Source organism: Leucoraja erinacea, chromosome 4, assembly GCF_028641065.1.
Source record: "Leucoraja erinacea ecotype New England chromosome 4, Leri_hhj_1, whole genome shotgun sequence".
In the NCBI taxonomy this organism is placed as follows: Eukaryota; Metazoa; Chordata; class Chondrichthyes; order Rajiformes; family Rajidae; genus Leucoraja; species Leucoraja erinaceus.
In genome coordinates this window covers 2297735-2320462 of record NC_073380.1, presented here as the reverse complement: position 1 = coordinate 2320462, position 22728 = coordinate 2297735, and the positions used below count along the sequence as shown (strand labels likewise).

Below are 22728 nucleotides of genomic sequence, written 5' to 3'. Positions count from 1 at the left end.
ATTAATTTATGCAGCGGAGCCGGCTCTCCCCGAGCCCAGAGAGCTCGCACCGCGCAACCCGGAGATTAATTTATGCAGAGGAGCCGAGCTCGCCTTCGGCCCAGAGAGCTCGCACCGCGCAGCCGAAGATTAATTTATGCAGCGGAGCCGGCTCTCCCCGAGCCCAGGGAGCTCGCACCGGGCAGCCGAAGATTAATTTATGCAGCGGAGCCGAGCTCGCCTTCGGCCCAGAGCTCTCGCACCGGGCAGCCGAAGATTAATTTATGCAGCGGAGCCGAGCTCGCCTTCGGCCCAGAGAGCTCTCGCACCGCGCAGCCGAAGATTAATTTATGCAGAGGAGCCGAGCTCGCCTCCGGCCCAGAGCTCTCGCACCGCGCAACTCGAGCCACGTCGAACCGCCGGCGCATGTGCGTTGCTGCCACTGCCACTGCCACCGGACCGGACAGGGGCAACACAAACCGGCTGTGTCGTGGCCTTCGTCGAATCGGCCATTGGCTTCGGCCTCCCACCTCCCGCAGTTATGTTCAAGAAACTCAAGCAGAAGATTAACGAGGAGCAGTCTCCGTCCAGAAGCGGCCAGGCGCAGGTGAGGGGCCGAAAGGAGGCAGGGCCGGAGGCGGTGGGTTTTAGTAGGTGAGGGGAGTGGGAATGCCTGCTGTCCCTGCACATAGATCGATATCCCATCTCCTGGAGGGACGATCGGCCCACTGTCGGACACTGACAGATGTGGGAGGGCTAGGGGTATCCCGTCGTTAAATTGGACTTCTTCCTTCGATTGGGGTGGAGCGGAGGTTGAGGCTGACGACTTGCACAGAGTATGGATCCACTGTTTATTTTGCAAATCAGTTGCTTTATAACTTTTAGGGCGGGTTTTTGTTGTCATAATTGGGGAAAGAGTTGAGCTTCTAGATCAAACTAAACTTTTTAGGGTAAAGGGTACCTGGAGTTTTGGTCACCAGAAAGAATATACTGACATTGGAGGCCGTTTCAAAGAGATGTACTATAGGCTGATTAGTGGGATGAAAGTGTTGCCCTGTCGGAACTAGCTAAATATATTAGACCTGTCTGTTTAGTTTAGAAATAGTTGTTAGAGTGAAGGGCAAGGCCGGTGAGCCGACGTAAGCTTGAATGACGATGGAAATTGAAGCTCTAGACAAGCTTCCTCCAGCAATATTTAAAGTGCTGCACACGGGAGCGGGCCACGCCTGATATTGTCTTGGGAAAATGGGCGTGGCAAGTGGATGAAGTGTTAATGGATGAACATTTTGGGACCCGCGACCACTATTATTAGGTTTAAGATGTGGGTAGGTACATTGCGGGCCCATGTTAAAATGCTAAATTTGGGTCAGACCAACTTTCACGGTATGTCAGGAACTCGCACAAGTTGATTGGAGTATGTTGTTTGAGGGGAAAGGAATGTCAGGAAAGTGGGATTTTATTAAATGCATGCTAACAAGAGTTCAGGACGTGCATGTTCCTGTTAGAGTGAAGGGCAAGGCAGGCAAACGTAAGGAAACCTGGATGACAAGGGAAATTGAGGCATTGGTCAATAGTAAGAAGGAAGCATGGGACAGGTAGAGGCAGCTGGGATCAAGTATATCCTTGGAGGAGTTTCAGGAACTGAGGAGGAAGCTAAAAAAGGGACATGAGATCACTCTGGCAGATAGCATAAAGGATAATCCCAAGAGATTTCATGTACATAAAGGGGAAAAAAAGGCTAAAAGAATGGGTCTCCTCAGGAATCAATGCGGTCAAATCTGTGTGGAGCCACCGGAAATGGGCAAGGTCTGCAAAGAGTATTTACCCTCTGTTTTTAGCATGGAGAAAAACTTAAGGACTGGGGAACTTGGGACAGTCAATGGAAGTGTCTTGAGAGCAGTCAGTATTATGGTTGAAGAGGTGCTGAAGGTCCTGACCTGTATGAAGATAGACAAATCTCCCGAGCATGATCAGATGTATCCGAGAACATTGGGAAGCTAGAGAGGAAATTGCAGGAGCCTTGGCTGAGATTTCCGAGTCATTAAATACAGGTGAAGTTCTGGAAGACTGGAGGGTGGCGAATGTTGTGCTTCTATGCAAGAAAGTCTGGGACTACAGGCCAGTGAACCTAACATCTGTGGTCGGAAAGTTACTAGATAAGATATATATAACAATTACAGCACGGAAACAGGCAAACTCGGCCCTTCTAGTCCGTGCCGAACACTTATTCTCCCCTAGTCCCATCTACCTGCACTCAGACCATAACCTTCCATTCCTTTCCTGTCCATATACCTATCCAATTTATTTTTAAATGATGAAATCGAACCTGCCTCCATCACTTCCACTGGAAGCTCATTCCACACAGCTACCACTCTCTGATTAGGGATAGTCAGCATGGTTTTGTACATGGGAGGTCGCGTCTCACAACTTGAGTTTTTTGAAGATGTGCCCAAAAAGGTTGATGAGGGCAGAGCTGTAGATGGATTTCAGCACGGCACTCAACAAGGTTCTGCATGGTAGGCTGCTCTGGAAGGTTAGATTGCATGATATCCAAGGAGAGATAGCTGAATGGATAGAAAGTTGGCTTCATGGAAGGAAGCAGAGGGTGATTGTGGAAGGTGACTTTTTGGACTGGAGGTCTGTGACTAACGGTTGGCCTCAGGGTTTGGTGCTGGGCATTGATATTGATATTGATGAGACCATACATGGCATGATTAGGAAGTTTGCAGATGCACAAAAGTGGGTGGTATTATAAATATTGAAGCTAGTTGTCAATGGTGACAGCAGGATCTCAGTACAGGACTCTAGTGAGACCACATCTGGAGTATTGTGTGCAATTTTGGTCCCCTAATTTGAGGAAGGACATTCTTGCTATTGAGGAAGATACACACTGTATCTTTAAATTAAACTGAAAACACTAAAACCAGAGTCTAAAGAAGGGTCTCTACCTGAAACGCACCGAATTTCTTCTATCCAGAGATGCTGGCTGCTCCATCGAGTTCTCCCGCACAATTAAAGCATGGAATAGTCTTCACCCTATCATAGGTACCCAACCAGACGCAACTAAATTTAAGGTGGCTCTTTTTTCCCCAAGAACCCTTTTTTGCTTAAGTCCAAGTCAAGAGTCAAGAGAGTTTTATTGTCATGTGTCCCAAATTCTTGCTTGCACAACAGAATATGTAAACATAATACAGAACAGGAGATCAGTGTGTCTATATACCATAGACCATTTATATACACAATAAATAAACAGATAAAATGCAATAGGCTGTTATTTTTCAGAATTTGGAGTTTGGTGGTGGTGGATCCACCAGTTTAAATTCCATTTGGAATATTTTTGGAGGGCCAGGAAACCAAGAAGCAAAAGTTACTCCAGGGAGTTACTCCAGCTCCAGGCAGTGATTCTGCGTTGGTTTTCAGCAGTCGCGGTGAGGACAGCAATGGCGGCCAGATCCCCCATAATGTAAAGGGAGGGAGAAAGTCGCCGGTGCCAACCAGTTGCCGTGGCATTGCGCATCTGCAGGGCGGCACATGCGCACAACCACGGCCGATGATGTGTTGGCCGTGGTTGTGCGCATGTGTAGGGGGAGGATGTGCAGGCCGTGGCAGTGCGCATGTGTTAGGTGGCCTGCCGAGCCGAGACCCGGACACGGATGGCGGGCGGAGATGGAGAGTGACAGATAGAGATGGAGCCCGCTCAGAATTAAATGATAGGTGTCCCGAGTGCTTGCCAAGCCGGGCAAAATGGCATGGCTTTTAGGTTGCCCGGCGGGACTGTAGATTGCCATTGGCACCCGGGAAACTGCTAATTTCGAGCCCTGTAGTATAGAGGAATCGAGAACCAGAGGACACCGGTTTTTGGTGAAAGGGAAACGATTTAATAGGAATCTGAGGGGTAACATTTTTACACAAAGGGTGGTGGGTGTATGGAATGAGCTAATGGAGGAGGTAGTTGAGGCTCCATCACAACGTTTAAGAAGCATTTAGATAGGTACATGGATGGGATAGGTTTAGACGGATCTGGGCCTCATTCAGGCAGGTGGGACTAGTGTCTAGAGCATGTTGGTCGGCGTGGGCAAGTTGGTCTTAATGGCCTGTTTCTGCATCCTATGTCCCCATACAGCATAGAAACAAGCCCTTTGGTCCACCAAGTCTACGCGAACCATTGATTAATTGTTCACTCTAATTTTGTACGTTTGGGCAGCTGGCACCCCAGCGATATGAGTAGACATCTCTAATTTCAAGTAACTATTGCTTTCCTCTCTCTCCATCCCTCCCCCTTCCCAGCTCTCCGACCAGTCTGACTGTCCCCAATTTCATTTTATCTCTGTTTGCATCCATTCTACATTTTCCTTGATCTGCATCTCTTTTGATGTCTTGTTTTCACACACTTTACCCTTCCTTATCTCTGTGTCTCACTCTCCCCTGACTCTCAATCTACTCTCGACCCGAAACGTCACCCTTTCCTTCTATCCAGAGATGCTGCCTGACCCGCTGAGTTACCCCAGCATTTGTGTCTATCTATATTATCTTATTCCACTTTGACATTCATTCACTAAGGACAAGGGGCAATTTATAGAGGCTAAGTATTGTACAAACCTGCACATCTTCGATGTGGGAGGAACCTTTAGCACCTGGGTGAAACCCACATGGTCACTAGGAGACGATGCAAATGACAAAAAGAGCGCAAGGTCAGGATCGAGCCTGGGTCTCTGGTGCTGTGAGGCAGCAATTGTGACATTTTAGAAGATTGAGGGGTGATCTGGTGGGACAATCTCAAACGAGGGAACATGTTATAAGATCAAGATTCAAGATTCAATTTATTTGTCATTTGGACCCCTTGAGGTCCAAACGAAATGACGTTTCTGCAGCCATACCTTACAAACAAATAGACCCAAGACACAACAACACAACATAATTTACATAAACATCCATCACATTGCTGTGATGGAAGGCCAAAAAAACGTATCTCTCCACTGCACTCTTCCCCCCCCCCCCCCACCGATGTCAGAGTCAAAGTCAAAGCCCCCGGCTGGCAATGGCGATTGTCCCGCGGCCATTAAAGCCACGCCGGGTGGTGCAAGGTCGCACACCGGGTCTTGATGTTGGAGCCCCCGGCGTGCGCTCGCAGAGTCCCGCGGCCATTCCAAGCCGCGCGGGTCGGTGCTGTAAGGCCCCGCTCCAGGAGCTCTTCGACCCCGCAACTTGGGCGGGAGAAGTCGCGTTGCGGGAGCCCTGAAAAGCGGTCTTCCTCCAGTGACCCGCGGGCTCCCGGTGCCGCCGTCCGCCAGACCCGCAGTAGCAGCCTCCGAATCTCCGGAGGTCGGGCCGCAGCAGCAGCAGCGCTCCACCACCGCTCCACCTGCTCCGGACTCGGCCAGCTCCGCGACGGTGAGGTGAGTCGTCGGCACCAGAGCCCCCGGTCTTCCTGTTGGAGGCCGCTCCTCGTTGCAGCCCCAACGACAACGGAGACCCGACAAAGAAAAGGTCGGGTCTCCCGTGCAGGGAGAGATTAAAAGTTACCCCCTCCCTCCCATCCCACCCCCACCCCCCCCCCCCCCCCCCCCACACACACACACACACAAAACACTACAAAAAAAACTACATAAAAACATAGACAAAAAATAATAAAAATGCAGAAGGGCTGCAGAGGCCGCTGCTGACGAGAGTCGCGCCGCCTACCAGTGTGGTACTTGGGAACTTTGCAGCAGAGGTTGGTGAATCTCTGGAATTCTTTACCCTAGAGCATTGTGGAGGCAATATCATTGTGTTTTTTTAAAGGGCAAGAGATATATTTTTTCAAGGATCAGGAAATTGGGAACTATGAGGAATAGGTGCAAGAGGAGCTGCAGTGTTATTGAATAGTGGGTGGGCTGAGGTTTGGAAACCTGCTTCGGCATTCTTCATTTCTAAAATTGCTAAATCTATATCTGTATGGGGGAAAAACATTCACAGTGACAATAAATTGTAGTTTGTGATTGACCAACTAATTGGTTGCATGACATCAAAACAGCCGACTGCCATGGATTGGACTGATGCCAGACAGCGGCAGACTTTATAAATGGGAATCTATTTCAATAGAGATTACAGGATTTTTTGAGCATTGATGTTGAAGTACTGATTGCAGAGTCTGGGCCAAGTTCCATTGTAGAATTATGTCAAAAGCGATGGAGGAATTAATGATTCAGGGTGTAATAAGAATGGAACTGCAGACGTTAGTTTACACTAGAGATGGACACAAATGCTTGGACTAATCAGTGGGTCAGGCAGCATCTCTGGGGAGAATGGATCGATGATGTTTCGGGTCAGGACCTTTCTTCAGACTGATTGTAGTGGTTTTGGAAGGGGGAATTAGAAACAAAGGTTGGAGGGGGAAAAACCAGGACAAATCGGGGCCAGCAACAGATGACCTCGGGCAAGGAGGTTGCCTGATGGGCCAATTATTAGCAAGATAAGGGATGTGTTGTTGCAAACTGTAGAACTGGTTAATGGTCTTTTAGTTTAGGAGAGAGTGCGATGGAGGGAGGTATTTACAGACGTTCACTAAAATTGGATAATTCAATGTTCATACTGTTGGGTTGTAAGCACCCAAGCGAAATGTGAGGTCCTGTTCCTCCAATTTGCATGTGGCCTCACTGGCAATGGAGGAGGCCCAGGACAGAAAGGTCATTATGGGAAGGGGAGTTAAAGTGGTTCGCAACTTGAATATTCAGTCCGCCTGGTCAAGTGGTCAATGAAATGGTTGCTGAATCTATGCTTGGTGTCATGGCTGATCATCTGAAAACAGTACCCCGTTCCTGCCTTTTCCCCCATATCCAGGGCTCTCACTTAACCTTTTTTTCTCTATTGTCAGCTGGGCAACCTTGGCAGCTTTTTAGGTTGCCAAATTACAGTTTAAATGGTCATTTAAGACAGCTTGCATGACGCGTGCGATAATGTGCTCGGACGAAGTGCATAGTTACCAGTCGGAATTATGGTCAATGAAGCAGCCACATATTATTTCTGCTTCAAATAATGTCACAAACTAAACATATTCACCAATCAAGACATGATATATACCAGAATGACATGCAGCAAAATTGCAATACAGTATCTCATCTCCTTTAACACGTTGCAAAGAATGCAATTTCTATTATTTCTTTCCACTTCCAAACCAAATTCTGGTTGGCTATCGCTTCGCACAACACCTGTACTCAGTTTGCAATAACCAACCTGATCTCCTGGTGGCTCAGCACTTCAACTCCTTCTCCCATTCCGAATCCGACCTTTCTGTACTGGGCGTCCTCCATGGCTAGGGTGAGGCCCACCGCAAACTGGAGGAGCAGCACCTCATATTTTGCTTGGGTAGTTTACACCCCAGCGGTATGAACATTGTCTTCTCCCTCCTTGCCCTCCAATTCCCAGCTCTCCCACAGCCTACTGTCTCTGCCCCTTCCTTTCTTTTTCCCGACCCCCCCCCCCCCCCCCCCCACCCGACATCTGTCTGAAGAAGGGTCTCGACCCGAAACGTCGCCTATTCCTTCACTCCATAGATGCTGCCTCACCCGCTGATTTTCTCCAGCTTTGTCTACCAACAGGATCCCACCACTGGCCACATCTTCCCATCCTCCCCTGTCGGCTTTCCGCAGAGACCGCTCCTTCCGTAACTCCCTGGTTATTTCTTCCCTTCCCACCCAAATCACACCCTCTCCTGGCACTTTCCTTTGCAACCACTTTACCTCCCCCCTTGACTCCATTCAAGGACCCAAACAGTCTTTCCAGGTGCGGCAGAGGTTCACCTGCACCTCCTCCAACCTCATCTATTGCCTCCACTGCTCTAGGTGTCAGCTGCTCTACATCGGTGAGACCAAGCATAGGCTTGGTGATTGCTTTGCCAAATACCTATGCTCGGTTCGCAATAACCAACCTGATCTCCTCCATGGCCAGAGTGAGGCCCACCGTAAATTGGAGGAGCAGCACCTCATTTTTTGCTTAGGCAGTTTACACCCCAGCGGTATGAAAATTGACCTCCAATTTCAGGTAGTTCCTGCTTTCTCCTCCGCTTCCCAGCTCTCCCTCAGCTCACTGTCTCCACCTCTTCCTATCTTCTTCCCACCCCCTGCACCCTCATATCAGTTTGAAGAAGGGTCTCGACCCAAAACGTCGCCTATTTCCTTCGCTCCATAGATGCTGCCTTACCTGCTGAGTTTCTCCAACATTTTTGTCTCCCCATTCACACAAGTTCTGTTATCCCACTTTCCTCACCCACTCCCTACACATTAGGGGCAAATTTACAGAGACATGTTAACCTACAAAGCCAATGCATCTTTGGGGTGTGGGAGGAAACCTACATGCTTGCAGGGAGAATGTGCAAATTCAACACAGACAGTGCCCGAGGACAGGATCGAACACAGATCCCTGGCGTGTGAGGCAGCAAGTCCACCAGCTGTGCCACTATATTTTATTTTCCAACACACACAAAATTATACGTTGATAACCATGGTTACTAAAAAAAAAGAAACTATCCATTTTCAGTCTTAAATCTCTAAGTGATGCTATGTCCCCCTTTACAGCTACTGTAGGTTTTAATTCAGTTCAAGACTATGGGGCAGTACATTGGCCATAAAGTTGCTGCCTAAAATTGCCAGAGACCCGGAATTGATCCTGAATATGGGTGCTGTCTGTATGGAGTTTGCTCCTTTTCCCTTTGATCGCATGGGTTTTCTCCGGGTGCTCTTGTTTCCTTCCACATTCCAAAGGTGTGCAGGAACCTTTTTCAGACCCAACCCAAAACGTAATATTTTCCTTTTGTCCAGAGATTCTGTCTGACCTGTTGAGTTACTCCTGCTTTTTGTGTCTATCTTCAGTTTAAACCAGCATCTGCAGTTCTTTCCTACACACGTGATACTATACGATAGAACTTTATTCATTCAAGGAGGGAAATTGTGTGTGTATATAGTTATAGATTCATATATAAATATACAACGTTGTGTTTTCTCGTAGATAACATTGTTTACCGAGTACTATGTTTACATATTCTGTTGTGCAAGTAAGGATTTCATTGGGACATGAGAGAATAAAACAATCTTGACTCTTGACTTACGTCGCGCTAATGTGTGGGATAGAGCTGGTGTACGGGTGATCAGTGGTCGGCGTGGACTCGGTGGGCCGAAAGGCCTGTTTCCACGCTGTATCTTTAAATTAAACTAAAACACTAAAACCAGAGGAAATCTAAAGGAGGGCCACTACCCGAAACGTCACCCAATTTCTTCTATCCAGAGATGCTGGCTGCTCCATGGAGTTCCGCTCCACAATTAAAGCATGGAATAGTCTTCATCCTATCATAGGTACCCAACCAGAAGTAATTAAATTTAAGGTAACTCTTTTTTTCCCAAGAACCCTTTTTTGTTTTAAGTCCAAGTCAAGAGTCAAGAGAGTTTAATTGTCATGTGTCCCAGATAGGACAATGGAATTCTTGCTTGCTGCAGCACAACAGAATATGTACACATAATACAGAACAGGAGATCAGTGTGTCTATATACAGAACAGGAGATAAAAGTTCACTGTGTCTATATACCATAGACCATATTTATAAACACAATAAATAACCATATAACAATTACAGCACGGAAACAGGCCATCTCGGCCCTACAAGTCCGTGCCGAACAACTTTTTTCCCTTAGTCCCACCTGCCTGCACTCATACCATAACCCTCCATTCTCTTCTCATTCATATGCCTATCCAATTTATTTTTAAATGATACCAACGAACCTGCCGCCACCACTTCCACTGGAAGCTCATTCCACACCGCTACCACTCTCTGAGTAAAGAAGTTCCCCCTCATGTTACCCCTAAACTTCTGTCCCTTAATTCTGAAGTCATGTCCACAGATACACAATACACAGATAAAATGCAATAGGCTGTTATTTTTCAGAGTTTGGTGGTGGTGTTTAAATTCTGTTTAAATTCCATTTCAAATATTTTTGGAGGATCAGGAAACCAAGCAGCTAGAGTTACTCCAGCTCCAGCAAGTGAGTCTGCGTTGGTTTTCAGCGGTCACGGCGAGTGGACAGCAATGGCAGCCAGATCTCCCATCATGCAAAGGGAGGGAGAAAGTGGTCGACGCCGACCAGTTGCAGTGGCGGCACATGCGCAGGGCGGCACATGCGTACAACCACGGTCGATGATGTGCTGGCCAAAGATCCTCGCGATAGGATCTTTGGTGCTGGCCGTGGTTGTGCGCATGGCTTTTAGGTTGCCTGTCTATGGTATATAAATACACTGAACTTTTATCTCCTCTTCTGTATTATGTTTACATATTCTGTTGTGCTGCAGCAAGCAAGAATTTCATTATCCTATCTGGGACACATGACAATTAAACTCTCTTGACTTGGACTTAAGCAAAAAAGGGTTCTCTTGGGGGAAAAAAGAGCTACCTTAAATTTAGTTGCGCGCCTGGTTCTGGATTCCCCCAACATCGAGAACATTTTTCTTGCATCTAGCCTGTCCAATCCTTTAAGAATTTTATATGTTTCTAGAACCTCTCCTCTCATCCTTCTAAATTCCAGTGAATACAAGCCCAGTCGACCCATTCTTTCATCATATGTCAGTTCCGCCATCCCAGGAATTAACCTGGTGAACCTATTCTGTGGATAACCTCACATTTATACACATTATGCTGCATCTGCTGTGCATCTAAAATAATAAGATTATTAAGGGTTTGAACACGCTAGAGGCAGCAAACATGTTCCCGATTTTGGGGGAGACCAGAACCAAGGGCCACAGTTTAAGAATATGGGTAAGCCATTTAGAACGGAGATGAGGAAACACAGAGAGTTGTGAGTCTGGGAATTCTCTGCCTCAGAGGGCGGTGGAGGCCAGTCTCTGGATACTTTCAAGATAGAGCTCTTATAGATAGCGGAGTCAGGGGATATGGGGAGAAGCCAGGAACGGGGTACTGATTGTGGATGATCTACCCACTCACCCAACCTATCCAAGTCACCCTGCAGCCTCATAGCATCCTGCCCCCCAGCTTTGTGTCATTCGCAAACTTGGTGATGTCACATTTAATTCCCTCATCTAAATCATTAATATATATTGTAAATAACTGGAGTCCCAGCACCGAGCCTTGCGGTACCCCACTAGTCACTGCCTGCTATTCTGAAAAGGACCCGTTAATTCCTACTCTTTGCTTCCTGTCTGCCAACCAGTTCTCTATCCATGTCAATACCCTACCCCCGATACCATGTGCTCTAATTTTGCACACTAATCTTTAGTGTGGGACCTTGTCAAAGGTTTTTTGAAAGTCAGATACACCACATCCCCTGGCTCTCCCTTATCCATTCTATTTATTACATCCTCCAAAAATTCCTGAAGATTAGTCAAGCATGATTTCCCCTTCATAAATCCATGCTGACTTTGACCGAATTTGTCACGGTCTTCAAAATGCGCTGTGTTAACATCTTTAACAATCGAGTCAAGCACCTACCCCACTACCGATGTGTGGCTTACTAGTCTATAATTTCCCGTTTTCTCTCTCTCCCTCCTTTCTTAAAAAGTGGGGTTACATTGGCTACCCTCCAGTTCACAGGACCTGATCCAGAGTTGAGAGAACATTGGAAAATGATCACCGATGCATTCATGATTTCTGGGGCCATCTCCTTGAGTACTCTGAGATGCAGAACATCAGGCCCTGGGGATTTATCTGCCTTCAGTCCCAATTTTTTTCCTGACACCATTTCTTGACTAATGTGAATTCCCTTCAGTTTCTCCCTCCCACTAGATCGATGGTCCCCTAGTTATTTCTAGGAGATTGTTTTTGTCTTCTTTAGTGAAGACTGAACCAAAGTACTTGTTTAACTGTTTTGCCATTTCCTTATTTCTCATTATAAATGATGTATTTATGTACAAAACCAACCAATGTGCACTGGTACCTGAGGTACAATATGCGTCACAGGCTTTCAACTGTAAAAATGATCACCCTCTGCCTCCTTTTGCCTAGCCATTTTCAAATCCAGTTTCCCAAATTATCCTGAACATTATAGGTACTTTTGGACTAGTTTTACATGTGGAACTTGTCAATGGCCTTACTGAAGATGTCTATGACTCCAAAATCTGGTTTATCCCTGCTGTAGATTGTGTTTCAACAATTTGATGCAGGAGAATCCCCCCTCCCCCATGCGTCCGCTCCCACCCCCAGACTCTTGTTCATATACAGATAGTTTAAATGGATGTGTTCGGTTTATGATACTGTAACTATATTATGCAGAATCAAAGCCACCGTGCCCTCCATAATGTTTGGGACAAAGACCCATCATTTATATATTTGCCTCTGTACTCCATAATTTAAGATTTGTATTAGAAAATATCACTTGTGGTTAAAGTGCAGTCAGATTTTAATAAAGGGTATTTTCATACATTTTGGTTTCACTATGTAGAAATTACAGCTGTGTTTATTCATAGCCCCCCGCCCCCGATTTCAGGGCATGATTATGTTCGGAAGACGTGGCTTCACAGGTGTTTGTAATTGCTCAGATGTGTTTAATTACCTCCTTAATGCAGGTATAAGACTCTCAGTACCTTGTCTTTCCTCCAGTCTTTCCATCACCTTTGGAAACTTTTATTGCTGTTTGTCCACATGTCCAAAGTTGTGCCAATGAAAGTCAAAGAAGCCATTATGAGACCGAGAAACAAGAATACAACTGTTAGAGACATCAGCCAAACCCTTGGCTTACCAAAATCAACTGTTTGGAACATCATTGAGAAGAAAGAGCTCACCAGTGAGCTTACTAATCGCAAAGGGACTGGCAGGCCATGGAAGACGTCCACAGCGGATGAGAGAAGAATTCTCTCTATACTAAAGAAAAATCCCCTGTCCGACAGATCATAAACACTCTTCAGGAGTTGGGTGTGGATTTGTCAGTAACCACTGTCCGCAGAAAACTTCATGAACAAAAATACAGAGGCTACACTGCAAGCCACAAACCACTGGTTAGCCGTAAAAATAGGGTAGCCAGGTTAGTTTGCCAAGAAGTACTGCATTACTAGCTTGGCAGAGCATCACCAGAAAAGACACCCAACAACTGGTAATGGCCATGAATCAAAGATTTCAAGCAGTCATTGCATGCAAAGGATATGCAACAAAATACTAAACATGACTACTTTCATTCACATGATATTGCTGTGTCCCAAACATTATGATGCCCTGAAATCAGGGGATTATGTACAATCACTGCTGTAATTTCTACATGGTGACACCAAAATGTATAAAAATGGCCTTCATTAAAATCTGCCAATGTGCACTTTAACCATGTGTTTTTAAGAACAAGGAGTAAGCCATTTGGAACGGAGACGAGGAAACACTTTTTCTCATGGAGATTGGTGAGTCTGTGGAATTCCCTGCCTTGGAGGGCAGTGGAGGCGGGTTCTCTGGATGCTTTTGAGAGAGCTAGACAGTGCTCTTAAAGATAGTGGAGTCGGGGGATATGGGGAGAAGGCAGGAACGGGGTACTGATTGGGGATGATCAGCCATGATCACATTGAATGGCCTACTCCTGCACCTATTGTCTATTGTCTATTTTTTCAATTACACATCTCAAATTGTGGAGTACAGAGGCAAATAAATGGTGGGTCTTTGTCCCAAACATTATGGAGGGCACTGTAAATGCCACAGGAACAGGTTCTTTGGCGCAACAAACAGGCTCTTTGATGCCAAAGTGCCGTTCCTATCTAGTCCCATTTTCTGTATTTGGGCCATACCTGTACCTATATACCAACCTGTCCAAATGCATTTTAAATATTGTTATAGTACCTGCCTCAATTAGTTCTGCGGACAGCTCATTCCATATACCCACTGACCATTGTCAGGAAACAGTTGCCCATCAGTTCCTCTTTAAATCTTTCCCCTCTCGCCTTAAACCACTGCCCTCTAGTTTTAGACTCTTCTATTCTGGGAGAAAAGACTGAGGATCCACCTTATCTGCATTATTTAATCACAGTTTAAAATCTCTTTTCCTTAGGCATCTCCAAAATCTACTCCGTCATCAGAACATGACTCTTCATTGTCAGGCCAGCATAATGAAGCTACCTTCACTCCTGGTGACAGGGAGGTAAGACTGAATATGTGACTAGTTTGAATAATTGCCGAAAAGCATTGATGTTTAATACTTAATTAATTTAGCATTAACCTGCTTGCAGCAACTTGATATCCTGCCCAAGTGCTTTTATAATAAAGAACTTGCCTCAGACGTCTCCTTTAAACTTTCCCTCTCTCGCCTTGTAGCTATGGCCTCTAGTGTTGAACATTTCCACCTTGGGAAAAGGGTTCTGTCTGTCTACCCTATCTATGCATCTTATACTTCGATCAAATCTCCCCTCAACCTCCAATGCAGAGAAAAAAAACAAATCTGTCCAACCTCTCCCTGTAGCTGAAACCCTCTAATCCAGGCAGCATTCTGGTAAGCCTCCCCTGCATCCTACAAAGTATATTTCCTGTAATGTAATGAGAACTGCATGCAATACACCAAATTTGCAGCCTAGTCAAAGTCAGATAAAGCTGCATCATGACTTCCTGACTCTTATATTCACTGCCCCTAACAATGAAGCATACCATATGCCTTGTTAACCACCATATCTACTTGTGCTACCACCTTCAGTGAGCTCTGAACGACTCTTCATTGTCAGGCCAGGATAATGAAGGTATGCTGGCCCGACTCCAAGATCCCGCTGCACACCACTGCTGTTAAGGGTCTAGTCATTGATTGTATACTCTCTTCTAACATTCAACCTCCCACAGTACCACAGTACCTCACATTTACTTGAGGAAAAAGCACCTGCTATTTCTCCACCCATTTCTACAGCTGGTCTATATCCTGCTGTATCTTCTGACAGCATTCCTGGCTGAATGCACCTCCTGGAATTTGGATTTTGCAGCAAACGTACTCGCCAACTGATCCTCATTTATGTCTTGTTTAAGAAAGAACTGCAGATGCTGAAAAAAGGTGCTAGGGGATATAGAAGAGACCCTGGTGAGAGCCTCATCTATAGTCGAAGAGGGGAACCCCCGTTGCCTAAAGAATGAGGAAATCTCCGATGCCCTGGTTTGGAACACCTCATCCTGGGTGCAGATGCGGCGTAGTCAGGAATTGGGAGTAGGGGATAGAGTCCTTACAGGAAGCAGGGTGGGAAGAAGATAGCCATGGGACTCCCATGGCTCCGACATCTACTACAAACCCACTGTCTCCTCTAGATCCCGTAGCTCCGCTCTCACTCCCCATCCCCCCCCACTCATAACAAGGGCACAGTCCCCCTTGTCCTCACCTTCCACCCTACCAGCCGTTACATACAATAGATAAACCTACAACATTTTCGCCACCTCTAACGGGATCCCACCACTGGCCACATCTTCCCATCTCCTCCCCTTTCGGCTTTCCGCAGAGACCGCTCCCTCTGTAACTCCCTGGTCAATTTGTCCCTTCCCACCCAAACCACCCCCTTCCCTGGTACTTTCCCTCTTGCAACCGCAGGAAATGCTACACTTGTCGCTTTACCTCCCCCCTAAACTCCATCCAAGGACCCAAGCAGTCTTTCCAGGTGAGGCAGAGGTTGACCTGCACCTCCTCCAACCTCATTTATTGCATCCGCTGCTCTAGGTGTCAACTGTTCTATATCGGTGAGGCTAAGCGCAGGCTTGCCGATTGCTTATGTCTTGATATGACATTAGGCATTAAGGGTTAAACCGTTAACACAGACTCTTTTTCTCCTAACCTTGCCCGAGAGTGCTGTACGGTCCATCCGGTAAAGTGAGAAGCATGGCATGGCACAGTCAGGTGAGGCAGGAGTGAGCTATCTATCTATCTATCTTCTACATATTACTAAAATTACTAAAATTCTCATCTTGACCACTTCCTGTCGACGTTGAAAGAAAATTTGCGCAAATCGATCTCGCATAGCGCTACAATTTTTCACCACCTTACTCACCGTTCTCCTCTGCTGCAAGTCAAATATGTTTTGTTCCGATCGTGTAAAGTGTAAATGTTATGAAAGTTTTGAAGGTTCCCCCCCCCCCACCACACACCCCCCCTCCCCCACACACCCCCCCCCCCCCCCCCACACACCCCCTCCCACTCTCCCACACACCCCCCCCCCCCCACACCCCCTCCCCCACCCCCTCCCCCACACACCCCCTCCCCCACCCCCCCCTCCCCCACACACCCCCCTCCCCCACACACCCCCCCCCCCCCCCCCCCCCCCCCCCCCCCCCCCCCCCCCCCTCCCCCCCCCCCCCTCCCCACACCCCCCCCTCCCTCCCCACCCCCCCTCCCCCACACCCTCCGCTCCCCCAGACACCCCCCCCTCCCCCACACACCCCCCCCCCCTAGATCGGAACAAAACCTATTTTTCACGCAGAGAGTGGTGAGTCTCTGGAACTCTCTGCCACAGAGGGTAGTTGAGGCCAGTTCATTGGCTATATTTAAGAGGGAGTTAGATGTGGCCCGTGTGGCTAAAGGGATCAGGGGGTATAGAGAGAAGGCAGGTACAGGATACCGAGTTGGATGATCAGCCATGATCATATTGAATGGCGGTGCAGGCTCGAAGGGCCGAATGGCCTACTCCTGCACCTATTTTCTATTTTTCTCCTCCCCCACCCCATCCCCTCCTCCCACCCACCCCCTCTGCCACCAACCCCCATTCCCCCATCCACCCAACTCCCCCACCCCCTTCCAAAACCAGGAGTAGTTGCGTGGAGTTGGTTGCTCTGCGATGTAGGGGGCTGTGCTCAGTGGGGCCAATGAGTTGGGTCACAGTCGTTCAGGAGGTTGGGTTCTCTGTTTGATTGGGCCCTGATGTCACGTCACAGCAACAGGCTGCTCTGGGTCCAAGGTCGGGCTATGGGTCCAGTTAAGTCCTATGTTAGGTCTCTGTGTTGGGTGCTCTGAGGTTGCGGCTCACTGTTGGCCGGGTCCATAGTGTGGTCGGCAGCTTCGCGAGGTCAGGGCCTGCACTTGGTTGTGCCTGGTTGGCAGCACGGGAAGCAGGGACCCGCAAGAGTCTGGTCGGCGGGTCAGCAACTCTGGTGGGCATCAGTTTTATAGGTTGGTGTTTTCAGAAGTCCAGTAACCTGCAGGCCTCGCTGGTCATAGTTGGTCTCACTTATCGGGTCCATTCCGGTCTGGTAAGTCCTTTGATCGTGGAGACCATAATATCACTAGATTTCAAAGAAGATTTAAACAGAATATTGTTGGTACAGCAAGAAATATTGGATCGATTTCCAAATGGAATAGAGATTTTACAGTGGAACGATTTGTACTGGATTATAGTAGATACTCCCTCACCTGGGTCCAGCAAGCATAGAGGTGCCATGCTCTGCCGCTATCTTGCCCTTCATATCTCACAGATAGGGTAGACTGCAGGATTTTTGTTCCCTTGTCAAAAGCAAATAAAATTAGAGACGTGATTTTGAGACACAAGAGACTGCAAATGCTGGCATCTGGAGGAGCTCAGCTGGTTGAGCAAGGAATTGCCATTTTGGGTCGGGACCCTACGACAGGACAGAGATGTACGGTAAGGGGTAAGAAATTTGAGGGGGACCTTTTTCACCCGGTGAGTTAGGTCCACAAGTTATGCACTCCTGAATGGATGCTAGAAGGATTTCTCTTTGAGGAATTAAATAACAGGATAGACAAAGGAGAGTGAGTGGATGTTGTTTACCTGGAATTTCAGGCCTTTGATATGGTGCCACATGTGAGGCTGTTAAAGAAGACACGAGCCCATGGTATTTGAGGGAAGATACAAGCGTGGATAGATGGTTGCCTGAATGGCAGAAGACAAAGAGTGGGATTAAAGGGTTTTTTTTCGGATTGGCTGCCAGTGATTAGTGGTGTTTAGCAGTGGTCGGTGCTGGGGCTGCTACTTACGTTGTATATTAATGATTTAGATGAGGCAATTGAAGACTTTGGACCAAGTTTGCAGATGACACAAAGATAGGTGGAGGGGCAGGTAGCGTAGAGAAAGCAGGGACTCTGCAGTTGGACTTGAACAGGTTGGGAGAGTGGTAAAGAAGTGGCAAATGGAATTCAGTGTAGCAGAGTGTGGAGTCGTGCATTTTGGTAGCAGGAATGAAGGTGTGGACTATTTTCCAAATGGGGAGAGGATTCAGAAATCGGAGGTGCAAAGGGACTAATGAGTTTTGGTGCCGAATTCTCAAAAAGTTGATTTACAACTTGAATCGGTAGTAAGGAAGGCAAATGCAATGTTAGCATTTATTTTGAGAGGACTGGAATACAAAAACAGGGATGTAATGCTGAGGCTTTATAAGGCACTGGTCAGGCTGCATTTGGAGTATCGTAAGCAGTTTTGGGCCCCATATCTGAGGAAGGATGTGCTGGTGTTCGAGAGGGTCCAGAGGAGCTTTACGGGAATGATTTCCGGGATGATTAGGTTAACATATGATGGGCGTTTGAAGGCACTGGGCCTGTACTCGCTGGAGTTTAGAAGGATGAGCATTTATTGTGCAGGTCTTGCACTTAACAGTACCAATTTCCCCAGTTATTCAGCGCTGTCCTTCAACAAAATAGACTCGAAGACTCCATTGTTTGAGGATTGGGCAGTATGTTGGAGTCAATGTTGAGATCAGAATGGATTGGCAGGTCAAGGGGCTACATGGCACATTTCCAGTACACACATTGTTGTGTGCAAGTATTCTTTGATTTATGAGCATTTTAGTTTATAAATGTAATCTAATACTACATTGTGATTTTGCTAATCGCCATTCATTTTTACAATACATTCCTCCATTTACAAACATTTTTATTGTAATGGTATGGATTTAGGGAATAAATCCCTTTCCCCTGACTCTCAGTCTAAAGAAGGGTCTTGAACCAAAACATCACCTATTTATTTTCTCCAGAGATGCTGTCTGACCCGCTGAGTTACGCTGAGACGCTTTTTGTGTCTATCTTCAGTTTATTACCTTAATGTAAGGTTTGATTGTCCATAAAATATTTCGGAATTTTGGATAGTTGATTGTTGTACCTTTCAGGTTTTTCAACTGAAACATTTTGGAAGGCAACCAAATATTTTGCAATGAAACTGATGGCAAACCCTTTGCTTTACAAATTTCCAATTAACAAAGGGTTCCCTGGGTTTTTAATCCAGCGGTAAAATAAGGATAACGTGTACATTCTGGAAATGCACATGATAACATTTAGTGGAGTAAACCGCTAATTTGGTTGTTTGGGCTGATGAGTGTTTTTTTAATTTGTTGAATTATTTGAAGCCTTTTTGTACCTCTCAATTTTTGGTTTGTATTATCTATTGTGAGTTTAACATTTTTAATTTTCCTTTTCTATTGCTGTTCTTTCACTTCCAAGAAGAGCAGGAATTGTGGAAGGCTGTCTTTGTACTTTGTGTGTGGTTGAGAAAGGAGTATCATGTAAATCGAGGATCGGCAACCTTGTTCTGCATCGGGGCCAGAACGCATGTCTGTGAGCGGATGGCGGGCCACATCTACCACGTGTTCACATGGATCCCGCCCCTTCGAGGACGCACTGGCCCCTAGTTACGGGTGCTCACAAACATGGCGTACCTACGGTCCATTGCCTTGGCTCTGTCCTAAGGGCGGTGGCTCAAATACTTGCACTCACTCGTCCCCGGCCTCTTGACAACCCTAAACCCGACAATGACACCCAGACACAGAAGGTGCGTGGCCGTGCCGGCGGTTTTGCGCAGGATGTGGTACAGTCGGAGCTCGGGCGCTCTGCAATTGCGGCCGCCTGAGCATGTGTTCTTGCGTCACCGCGCCCGGGCGCCTCGGGCCCGGAAGGTACCGGAGATGAAGGAAGTCTGCATGCCGGATGACTACGGAAAAAAAATTCGCCTGCGGGCCGGTTGATTTTGGGTTACCATTCGCATTCGTCCCGGGGTCGTAGGTTGCCGACCCCTGATGTAAATTAAGTTGTACTGTTAACAATGGCATAGTTATGGGATGGTGTTTTAATAAGTTAAACTTTCAGAATCTGTTTTATTGTTAAGTTTACTAGAATGAGATTTTCTTTTGCAATTGAAATATTCAGATTTGTTTTCTAATGCTCTTTAAACAAGGTACAAATATGATAAGACAAAAAACAAATTCCTGTAATTACTTGGCAGGTCAGGCACTATTTGAAAATGGAAACGTACAGATGACATTTCAGGTCGAGACCCTTCTTCAAGGCATGAAATGTCTGTCCATTTCCCTCCACAGATGCTGCCTGACACACTGAGTTCCTCTAGCACTATGTTTTGCATTCAGTTCCAGAATCTGCAGTCTCTTATGCGTCCACCATCATGGTGGATGTTATTCAGCTTGAAGATATTTGAATGACTGTTCAATTCAGCTGAAAAGGCCTTGTCCTTCCGCAATGTCTGTGGAGATCATTATAACGTGCATAACAAGTACCAAAGCAGGTGTTTGCTGCAAAAATATTTCATTCAATGGATATCCAGTATAGCCAAATAGATGGCTTAAAACATGGCTGTTTTACTACTGAGATTTGCATAATTTCCTCTGAGTATATGCTTTGTTTCCTTTTTTGTTTGTGAATGAGACAGCTGTTGGCCGAGATGATAGCAGAGCCTGCTTTTCTCTCGGAGTACACTATCTTTGCTCTGGAAAGCACCAAGTGGCTTAGACCGCTGAATATCAACGTGGTGAGTCCTCCTATCCTACCAGCAATGCCATGGTAGTGTAGGAGAAGCATTTAGGAAGCTTTCATTTTTTCAAAGGCATTTACTGCTGAACCTTGCATTTATCTAGGGGTTTCATTTGGTAAAGTTAATGTATACTTTGCAAACATGCCCAACCCATGTTTGAAGTTTTGGTTTAGATCCTGGGAAGAGTAATTTGAAAATCTACGGTTTGTGCTTTGTAAGCTCATATCCCCAAGGAAAGAATGAAACCCTTAAATGTGTGGTTTGCTGTAGAATCTTAACCAAGTATTGCTTTTGACTTACTAGCAGATGTGAATAATATCCAGAAATGCATGTTTTATAAATTAATGCATAAATGCAAAGACTGATTTAATATTAACATCTTGGGCTTATACCTGTTGTGCAGATTGTTGAACTGGGACAGACTGGGCTGCTAAATGACCGCTTTGTAACTGTCGGGCGACAGTTGTCCATGTGAAGTAACGTTGCATTAACACCATGTAATAATTCCAGAGATTTATTGTGAATGTTCACAATTATTTTACAGTTAGCTATATTTGCCTGAATTCTCTTGATGTTATATTTCAGAAATCCTGCATGATATTGGCGTCATAAATTATGTGTAGTCTTTTCTTTGAGTGGACAGCGTGCCACAAAAGCTTTTTGCTACAACTCAGTAGATGTGACAATAATAAACTAAACTAAACAAACTAAACAAATTGTTGTATGCCATGACTAACTGTATTGCTAATCGTACAGAAACACAGAATGCTGGAAATACTCAGCAGGTCAGGCAGCATCTATGGAAAGAAAAACAGTTAATGTTTCCATTCCTGGACCCTTTTCAAAAATGTTTACTCCTAGCAAGACTCCTAGTAAATAGAATAGGTATATCTAACGAAGCTACAATATTAACTGGTTCCTAACTCCAAGTATCTTTGTTGGGGGACTGCAAGAAATTGGTGGTTCACCACTGGGCACCACAAGGAGCCCTCGTCATTTGCATGCAATTGGAATGATGGTTGAACAACCTTGAAGTTTGGCCCTTTAACTTCTGTACGTGACCTGAGTGACCGGGCAGCAGGGTGGCGTAGTTGCTGTTTTACAGTGCAAGAAACCCGAGTTCAATCCTGATTACATGTTCTCCCTGTGATCTGCATGGGTTTTCTGCACGAGCTCTGGTTTCCTCCCACACTCCAAATACTTACAGGTTTGTAGGCAAATTGGCTTGGTAAAATAGTAAATTGTCCCTAGTGTGTGTAGGATAGTGTTAATGTACAGGGATCGCTGGTTGGCGCGGACTTGGTTTCTGCACTGTAACTTTAAACAAAAAACAAAATTTATATTTGACTATCACCTGCACCTCCAATCAAAACAATAAGTTCTGTAGCATCGATTGTCACCATACCTGGAAATCTATGTTTAGCTTTGGATACCAAAGTGCAGGAAAAGTGTATTTCTTTGGAGGGAGAACAGTGCAGATTGATCAAAATTATATTGCTGCTAAAATGGCGAGATGCTAAAATGTGAGGTTATCCACTTTGGTGGCAAGAACAAGAAGGAAGATTATTATCCGATTTAGAAAAGGGGAGGTGCAACGAGTCCTGGGTGTCCTTGTACAACAATCACTGAAAGTAAGCACGCAGGTACAGCAGGTAGTGAAGAAAGCAAATGGCATGTTGGCCTACATAGTGTGTGGATTTGAGTATATGAGCAAGTAGGTCCTTCTGCAGTTGTACAGGGCCCTAGTGAGACCACACCTGGAGTATTGTGTGTAGTTTTGGTCTCCAAATTTGAGGAAGGACATTCTTGCTTTTGAGGGAATGCAGCGTAGGTTCACCAGGTTAATTCCCGGGATGGCGGGACGGCGGGACTGACATATGATGAAAGAATGGATTGACTGAGCTTATATTCACTGGAATTTAGGATGAGAGGCGATCTGAGTGAAACAAATGAAATTCTTATGGGATTGGACAGGCGAGATGCAGGAAAAATGTTCCCGATGTTGGGGGATTCCAGAACCAAGGGTCACAGGTTAAGAATAAGGGGGAGGCCATTTAGGACTGAGATGAGGAAAAAAAA

The 22728-nt window shown here is 46.1% G+C and overlaps 1 protein-coding gene across 8 annotated transcripts in view; it reads left to right on the top strand.

The window, feature by feature from the left end:
* The first annotated feature begins 386 nt into the window (after positions 1-386).
* The window catches only part of golga4 (golgin A4), a 117622-nt gene continuing 95280 nt past the window's right edge, over positions 387-22728 (top strand). For 5 of the 8 annotated variants that reach the window (XM_055633516.1, XM_055633513.1, XM_055633512.1 and 2 more), the window contains exons 1-2: positions 387-586; positions 13977-14066. In XM_055633516.1, coding sequence (XP_055489491.1) covers positions 521-586; positions 13977-14066 — 156 coding nt within the window. In that variant the 5' untranslated portion in view covers positions 387-520. Of the gene's footprint in view, positions 587-13976; positions 14067-20048; positions 20647-22728 lie in introns of those variants that run through there. The other 3 variants (XM_055633515.1, XM_055633517.1, XM_055633514.1) reach the window with 3 other exon arrangements.